At 36.6% G+C, this 9,023-nt stretch overlaps 1 protein-coding gene across 1 annotated transcript; it reads right to left on the bottom strand.

Annotated features, from left to right (window-relative positions):
• Window positions 1-476: 476 nt before the first annotated feature.
• LOC129919226 (uncharacterized) lies at window positions 477-5,693 on the bottom strand. The gene has a single exon (XM_056000081.1). It carries the CDS (start codon window positions 5,691-5,693, stop codon window positions 477-479), a length of 5,217 nt encoding a protein of 1,738 aa, XP_055856056.1.
• Between the last annotated feature and the right edge of the window lie 3,330 nt (window positions 5,694-9,023).

Genomic DNA, 9,023 nt, shown 5'->3' with positions numbered 1-9,023 from the left:
TTTTTGGTTTAGGTTTTAAAATATTAATTTAACAATTTTATTTCATTAGGTTTTTTGTACTTTTTAGTTTTTTACTTTCTTAAAATTAATGTAGAGACAGAGAGGCGAACTTGTGCCGATGAATGTTCGAGAAAGAATGCCATTCAAGATTGAATGGTTGAAATAGAAAAAAAAGAAAGGAAGGGCAGCCAACTGCCCGCCACAAAATCATCGACGAAAAAATATTTGGTGATGCCAAACATTATTTCGTCGATGATTTTATTTAAGGGTACGTTAACATTACTGCCCCCCCTTGGCGTAAATCGCCAAAGAGATTTTAATTAAGATTGATGAAAGAAAAAATGAAAATTATTTTTTGGCGTGAAGCGCCCAAAGCAAATTTAGGAAAAAAGAGTAAGTATAAAGTTCTAATTATAAATTGAAAGGCATATATATAAAAAAAAATAATTTTTTGGAAAAAAAGAGATTTTATATATTTATTTCATAGGCAAAAGACAAAGTTTTACAACTGGCCGGCTAATTTCGCCGAGTTGCGTGCGAAGCGTCGCCACTCTCACTCTTCCGTCAGGGCCGGGGTGTACATTTACAACACGCCCAAGGCGCCATTCAGTGGAAGGAATATTTTCGTTTTTTACAACTACTAGGTCATTTAACTTGATATCTTCTTGAGGCGATTGCCACTTATGTCTCTGATGAAGTTCTTTAAGATACTCGTCTTTCCATCGACGACAGAATTGTTGTTGGAGGCATTTAACTTTTTCCCATCGATTGATGAGGGACAAATTGGCATCAGCCAGATTATACTCAGGGAATGCTAAAAGTGGACTACCGCGTAAAAAGTGACCCGGAGTTAAAGCCAATAGATCCGAGGAATCATTGGACATTGACGAAATCGGACGTGAGTTTAAACATGCTTCAATGCGAGCTAATACTGTTGAGAATTCTTCAAATGTTAGTTTTGAACTGGTCCCCAGTTTCCGAAGGTGACTTTTGCAACTTTTTACACCAGCCTCCCAGAGACCCCCCATATGTGGAGCACCTGGAGGAATAAAATTCCATTTGAGGCCTTGCACACCATAAGTGGATTGAGTTTCTTGTGGAATTGAACTAATAAACTTTTTGAACTCTTTGCGTAAAATCACATCAGCCCCAGCAAAATTGGTACCGTTGTCCGAATATATTTCTTTAGGTAAACCGCGTCTTGCTACAAATCGTGCAAATGCAGCCAAGAATGCTTCAGACGATAAATCACTAACGGCCTCAAGGTGAATGGCCTTAGTCGAAAAACAAACGAAGACACAAGCATAGCCTTTGCTCATGCGACAATTTCTTGCATTGAAAGTTTTAATTACAAAAGGGCCGGCGAAATCTATCCCTGTAAAAGTAAAGGGCGGGGAAAAAGTGCATCGTTCAGGTGGTAAAGCAGCCATCAATTGCTGGCTCAACACCTTTTTTTGAATGACACAGATTTTACAGTTGCGTATACAGAATCTTATGAGGTCTTTTAGTTTTGGAATCCAAAAAGCTTGTCGGATAAGTCGCAACATCAAGGAATTGCCACCGTGCAATGAAATTTCATGAATAAATTGAGTGAGGAGAAACGAATATCTGGAACTATGAGGGAGAATTAGTGGGTGTCTTTCGTTATAGGAAAGATCTGACTGGGAGAGTCGACCGTTGACCCTAATGAGATGATTTGAATCTAAGAATGGATTAAACGAAATAAGTGAACTTTTTTGGGGAATGGGTCTACCTTCCATTAAGAGAGAGTGTTCCGTTGAATAGTAATTTCTTTGAGCTTGCAGTATCAAACGATTTTGTACAAACTGCATTTCTTGAGGAGTAATGCATTTTGAAGTGTACTTTTTGGTGTTTCTTTTGGATAATTTAAAGTAAAAACGGAATATGTAACAAATGACACGCATAGCGCGAGGTAAAGATGAAAAGCGATCAAGAATGTCTTCTGAACGTTCTTGAACTATCAAGGAAACAACTGGTTTTTCCTCGAGGTCTTCGACAAGGGGTTCGATAGGAGAGATTACTGGCCAAAGGGAGAGAGGTTGGCAGAGCCAAGAGGGGCCATTCCACCAAAAAATGTTACGCATCAAATCTGAGGCCATTAAACCACGAGTGGCTAAATCAGCTGGATTTTCGGCTGATTTCACGTGTCTCCAAGTGATGTTTCCCACATTTTCTAAAATTTCGCTAGTACGATTTGCAATAAAAGTTTTCCAGACACAGGGTGGTTTCTTAAGCCAAGCTAATACGATTGACGAATCGGTCCATAAAAAGGTCTGGTATGCGTGAACAGGAAAACTTGAGACGTAAATTTTTACCATTTTTGAAAGTAGAAGTGCCCCACACAACTCAAGGCGTGGCAAAGACACAGATTTAATGGGTGAAACCCTTGATTTTGCACAGAGCAAGTGAGAAGAGAAAGTTCCGTTAGACTGACGAACGCTTATGTATAAAGTGGCAGCATATGCCTTTTCTGAGGAGTCACAGAAACCATGAAATTGGACTTCTGACGAGGGTGAATAGTTTACCCAACGGGGTATTTCAATTTGTTTTATGTCATTTAAAGATTCCGCAAAGTTTTTCCAAATTTTAAAGGAGTCGGATTCAAGAAGATCGTCCCAGTCAGTATGCTCTGCCCAGACTCGCTGCATGAGCATTTTTGCAACTATGACAACGGGAGCTAACCAACCTGCAGGATCAAAAATACGGCATATTTGAGAAAAAACTTCTCGTTTAGTGGGAGTTTCGGGTAAAACTATTGGTTGAATGGAAAAGTAGAAATTGTCCCCCTTGGCATTCCAACGTATCCCTAAAGTTTTTGTATTACTGTCAGTGTCTAGTTTCAAAAAATTTTCATTCAAAATATGTTCTCGAGGTAAATGTTCGAGTAAACAGGGAGTATTAGAAGTCCACTTTCGGAGTGGAAATCCTGCTGAATCGAGAAGACTGATAAGTTCAGATTGAGCTTTTTTAGCAGAATGAATATTATGACCGCCGGACAAAACGTCATCGACATAAAACTCTGACTGAAGAATTTTTGACGCAAGAGGGAAATCGGTTTTTCCAATTTTTGCCAATTCCAGTAGGGTACGGATAGCCAAGTAGGGGGCGCAATTTACGCCAAATGTCACTGTGAGGAGTTCGTAATCTTCAATTTCCAAGTGAGGGCAAGTGCGGAAAAGAATTCGTTGAAAGGGAGTGTCCCGAGGGTTGACCAGAATTTGCCGGTACATTTTTTCTATGTCCGCATTAAACACATATTTATAGAATCGCCAGCGAATGATTAACGATGATAAGTCTTGTTGTAAAATCGGGCCAGGATACAATAAATCATTTAAACTGACACCGTTTGACGAGGCATTGGACGCATTGAAGACGACACGTACTTTCGTCGAAGTACTTTCTGGTTTTATTACCGCGTGATGCGGTAAATAAAATGACTTTACTTGATCTTCTTCAATACGCTCCAATGGAGTAACCTTTCGCATGTGATTTAGAGAAAGGTACTCAGAAATGACTTTTGAATATTGGGATTTCAAATTTTCTTTTGAGGCTAGAGATTTTTCAGTCCTAGAAAACTGTTTAAGGGCAATAAACCTGGAGTGACCTAATCCGGTCTTTGAAGTTTGCGGCTTAAAGGGAAGTCGGACAACAAACCTGCCATCAGCGCGTCTGAAGGTGGTGGTTTTATACAGTTCTTCACAGAAACAGTCTTCTTTAGAACGAATAATTGTAAGGGGCAGTTCTTCTAATTCCCAGAATCTGCGTACTTCATTATTACAGTTGCATGACTTGGTTACTGTTATGTTGAATGATTGAAACGACTCTGGAATTGGCCCTGACAATATCCAACCGAACATAGTATTTTGGGCGAGTAGTGAGTTAGAAATGTGTTTAATCCCATTACGGATGATGGATGGGTACAGATCAGCACCAATCAGAAGATCCACCTGAGAGGACTTATTAAACGTTGGATCGGCCAATGGAAGACCTTCAAAATTGGTAGGATCTACTACCGAGAAAGATGAACTTGGGAGGTTGTTAGTGAGTGTTTTAAGAACAATGGCGTTTGCTGAAATAGTTACTTGAGGGGAATTAGCTGAAGTGATTGAAAAAGAACAAAGTTTCTTTGAAGAGATAGAGAGATTTCCACTGATTCCAGAAATATTTGTATTTCTGTCGATATATGGTAAATTCAGACGGTTTTGAACAGCTGCCGAAATGAAGGATACTTCGGAACCTGGATCAATGAGCGCCCTTACAATATGGACTGTTTCCAGTCCGACTATACTCACTAAGGCAGTAGCCAAAAGAATCTTTTTCCTAGACGTCACCATGAAATTTTGATATGTAGCTTGAGGAATGAAAGGTTGCGAAGAAGCAGATATTTGAGAGTTTTGTACCGCTTGCGGTTGAGAAGTGGACTGTAGATTTAAGTTTTGATTTTTAACTGGAGTGGGATTGTTGGCAAGATGCAGAAGTGTATGGTGTCTTTTCTTGCAAAAACTGCAAGAATATTTGCTTGAACAAGTAGCCTTTTGATGACTGGTTCCTAAGCAATTATTGCACATCTTCTTTTCTCGAACTATTTCGATTCGGGATTGGATTGGCAATGCCGAGAATTTTGGACACTCATAAATTGTATGCTCTGCCGAGCAAATTTTACACTTAGTTCCTCCCGCCTTCGCAAGAAAAGTATTGACTTTGCTAGGCTTTTGAAAATTGTTTTTCTTGGTGACTTGGAAATTTTGCGATATGGGTTTTGAAGAAGTGGTATCTGAAATAGATTCTAAGGTCTGAAATCGTGAATTTAGGAATTTGTCTAATTTGTTCCAAGTTGGTACTTTTGTTGGATCTTCTAAAGATTGTTCCCAAAGAGATAATGTGGTTTTAGGCAGCCTATTGCAACAGGCGAACACAAGGATTGGGTCCCAATTTGTGGTATCGACTTGGTGAGCTTTAAGTGCGGCTAGAGAATCATTAATTTTACTTTGGAGGGTTCGAATAGATTTTGCGCTCTCTTCATGAACTGTAGGCAAGTTAAAAATGTTTTTGACCTGGTTGTTAACAAGAATACGAGTGTTCTCATATGTGGCACGCAAAGCTGCCCAGGCAAGTGCAAAACTAGCATTTGTTAAAGGAAACTGACTGACAGTCCTAAATGCCTCGTCTCTTGTCTTACAACGAAGATGGAATAGTTTTTCCACTTCACCTAACTTAGGGTGTTGAATATAAACCGCATCGAACATGTCGCGAAATGCAGGCCAAGAGATATAATCACCATGAAACACATCGGTATCGCATGGTGGTAATTTAATACAATGAGAAGACCCGGATTTCTGTGTGACAGTTGTAAACTCTTTAACTACCACAGGATCAGGTTTGAGTTTGTTTTGGAACTCAAGAAACAATCCTAAGCAATTAACATAAGTTTCATTGCTGTTTCGGTACTTTGATTCTATTGCATCAATATCGAGTGGTTCTTCCTCAAGAGTAGGGACATAACGAGCGCATTGAGCATAATTCTCTTTAACATTTTTCCATAAATCCTTGAGCTCAGATATTCGTGCCTCTAATGTCGTAATTGAATGGCTGGTTTCAGGCACTTCCTTTGACGAAGCATGAAATTTGACAAGCAAATCTGTCGCAAAAATAAAATCGTCTAATTTTGACATGATCGAGAACAAGAGACGTTGCGATTTCAGAATTAATTTGAAAAAACTTTCAAAAAATAATTCAAAACAAAAGAATTTTTCAAAATTTTATGAAAAAACACAAGGGTTCTCAAAAGAACCTTGAAAATAAAGAGCGACTGGGTGAAAACGTTAGTAAATTTTTGCGTTTTCAGAATTGATTTGAAAAAACTTTCAAAAAACAATTCAAACAAAAGAATTTTCAAAATCTTATTGAGAAAACACAAGGGTTCTCAAAAGAACCTTGAAAAGGGAGAGCGACTGGGTGAAAACGTTAATAAGTTTTTGCGTTTTCAGAATTAATTTGAAAAAACTTTCAAAAAACAATTCAAACAAAAGAATTTTTCAAAATCTTATTGAGAAAACACAAGGGTTCTCAAAAGAACCTTGAAAGGGGAGAGCGACTGGGTGAAAACGTTAATAAGTTTTTGCGTTTTCAGAATTAATTTGAAAAAACTTTCAAAAAACAATTCAAACTAAAGAATTTTTCAAAATCTTATTGAGAAAACACAAGGGTTCTCAAAAGAACCTTGAAAATTAAGAGTGACTGGGTGAAAACGTTAATAAATTTTGCGTTTTCAGAATTAATTTGAAAAAACTTTCAAAAAACAATTCAAACAAAAGAATTTTTTAAAATCTTATTGAGAAAACACAAGGGTTCTCAAAAGAACCTTGAAAATAAAGAGCGACTGGGTGAAAACGTAAATAAATTTCAGCTTAATTTTCAGAAAAAATATTTGAAAAGTTTAAAGAAATGCACAAGTTCCAAAAATAATAAAAAAAACTTTTCAAAGAGAGTTCAAATAAGTTTAAATTCTTAAAATAATTTATCAAAATTTGATTTACAATTTTGTTAGAAAAAAATTCCAGAGAATTATCGAAGAGTTGCAAAATTCAAGAAAAACTATTTAAAAAAAACTATCTGATATGATTCGAGAGTTCACAAAGGAGCACTTGAAAATCGTAGAAAAAATATAGTTATATTTTTTAAGAGCAAAAGAAATGTCCCAAAGGAACCTGACGACCAGCTCAAAACTTGATTGAAGAGAAAAAAATTTGAACCGTTCAAATATAAATCGAATAGAAAAAAAAACCAACGCGTGATGTTTACTGTAAACTAAAATCACAGTTGCAAAACTGTTTTATGAAATGACGCCAGCCAATAAATGCCAACGACAAACAAAATGCACCGTTGCTGGGAGCACGAGTAGCACAAAAAACCGAGTACAGTTGGTTCTCATATGTCGTTTTCCAAAATTCAAGGAGTGACACTCCTAGCTATATAATCACTCCAAAAGGAGTGATTTCAAATTCCAAAATTGAAAAAGGAGTGAATTTTTGGAGTGAATTCTTCACTCCCAATATTTTGAAGGAGTGACGGAGTGATTACCAATACTTCTACATTTGACTTCATGGACTGCTTGTCAAATTGTTGGGTGGTTGTTTTAACTTTTTTTTGTGAAATAAATTATATTTATTTACAAAATAAAATTCAATAAAGTATTGCAAAAAATCACTAAAAGTGAATTTAAAAGATTGTGTTATTATTTTATTCATTATTTCGTATTACAAACACATGCAAAGCAAACGTCAAATCACTCCACTTGTCAAATTCTTCGTGAACAAATTCCAATATTGCACGAAAAAGGAGTGATTCACTCCCATAATTTTGGAAAACGACAATAAGAACCTATGTAAAAGAAAATGACTTTTTGAAAATGCAATGAGAGTTTTTTTTTTTTTGTAAGATTTCAAGTCAAATGACTTAAAAAAAATTAGCAATACCGCGATATGAGACCGAAAGAGATAGAATGCGACGCCAACTTTAATTTATACTTTTACCGTTGAAAAAAACTACAAAAATCCAATATTGTATGTATATACATATACATATGAATGTAGTATTTAAAAAAAAGCCTTTCAAATTATAGAAAAAACTTCAACTCACCCTGTACAGTTTTTTACTGAATTTTAATTTTTAGGTTGATTTTTTGTTGACTCTGATGCTTCTTTCTTGATGATGATCATGATTCTGCTTTTTCTATGAACGATGATGATGCTTCTTCTTGCTTGATGATGGTGCTCCCTCGTTGCGCCAATCGAGGCAATGGCGATACAAAAATTTTCCAGCTTCTCTGGCGTCTTTTTGTGGCCCTCAAAAGAGCCTTTTAATTATAGGCGTGTCGTCGTCAAAAGCGACGATTAAATATGTGTCCAGCACTTTTGTGAGTGCACGTGTGGTCGCAGCTTAAGCGTTGGAGCACAATTATCTGGCTCGTTTGGACCAATGTTTGTGGCGATAACTAAATCAAACCCAAAAGAACTTACTTGGGTTGATTTTATTTCCACTGGTATGTGCTGTTGCTGCTGCTGCGATTGCGGCGTCGTGATGGCGTTCACGCACGACGACTTTCTCAATGATGAGTTTTAATTTTTGTTCGTTTTTGTTCCTTTTTGTTTCATATACTTTTTGTTTCTTTTTGGTTTGAAGTAAAACACTTTTTGGTTTAGGTTTTAAAATATTAATTTAACAATTTTATTTCATTAGGTTTTTTGTACTTTTTAGTTTTTTACTTTCTTAAAATTAATGTAGAGACAGAGAGGCGAACTTGTGCCGATGAATGTTCGAGAAAGAATGCCATTCAAGATTGAATGGTTGAAATAGAAAAAAAAGAAAGGAAGGGCAGCCAACTGCCCGCCACAAAATCATCGACGAAAAAATATTTGGTGATGCCAAACATTATTTCGTCGATGATTTTATTTAAGGGTACGTTAACAATTCCCATCCCTGTAGTTCCACGCGTTCTCAAACTGGGAGAACTTAATAGTAAAAAAAAAAATAGGCACGATTCTGAAAAAATAGGCATGATGTGGCGGTTTAACATGGAAGGCGTTTTTTTAAAAATCTAACAATGATGCCAAAAGGTAGCGGGGACTCTAACCTACATTTGGGTACAACTCTCATTCCTGTAGGTCCACGCGTTCTCAAACCGGGAGAACTTAAAAGTAAAAAAAAATAGGCACGATTCTGAAAAAATAGGCATGATGTGGCGGTTTAACATGGAAGGCGATTTTTTAAAAATCTAACAATGTGCAAAGCGTAGGCCCATGACACAAGCTATCATTTGGCATCACTCCCAAAAATTGCTCTAAAGCGGTTTAGCTTCCAGGAGCGTTTAAAGATTCGGGGATTTTTCGAAAAAAAAAATTTACCCCAACTTTCAAAACCGATTTTCTCGGAATTTTGAAAAAAGTCGAAAAATCGGATTGTACCGGAATTTTTTTTTTATGATAAAAAAAGAATTATTTTAC

This window comes from Episyrphus balteatus, chromosome 4 (assembly GCF_945859705.1).
Source record: "Episyrphus balteatus chromosome 4, idEpiBalt1.1, whole genome shotgun sequence".
NCBI classification, from domain to species: domain Eukaryota; kingdom Metazoa; phylum Arthropoda; class Insecta; order Diptera; family Syrphidae; genus Episyrphus; species Episyrphus balteatus.
This window is presented reverse-complemented; position numbering and strand designations above follow the sequence as displayed.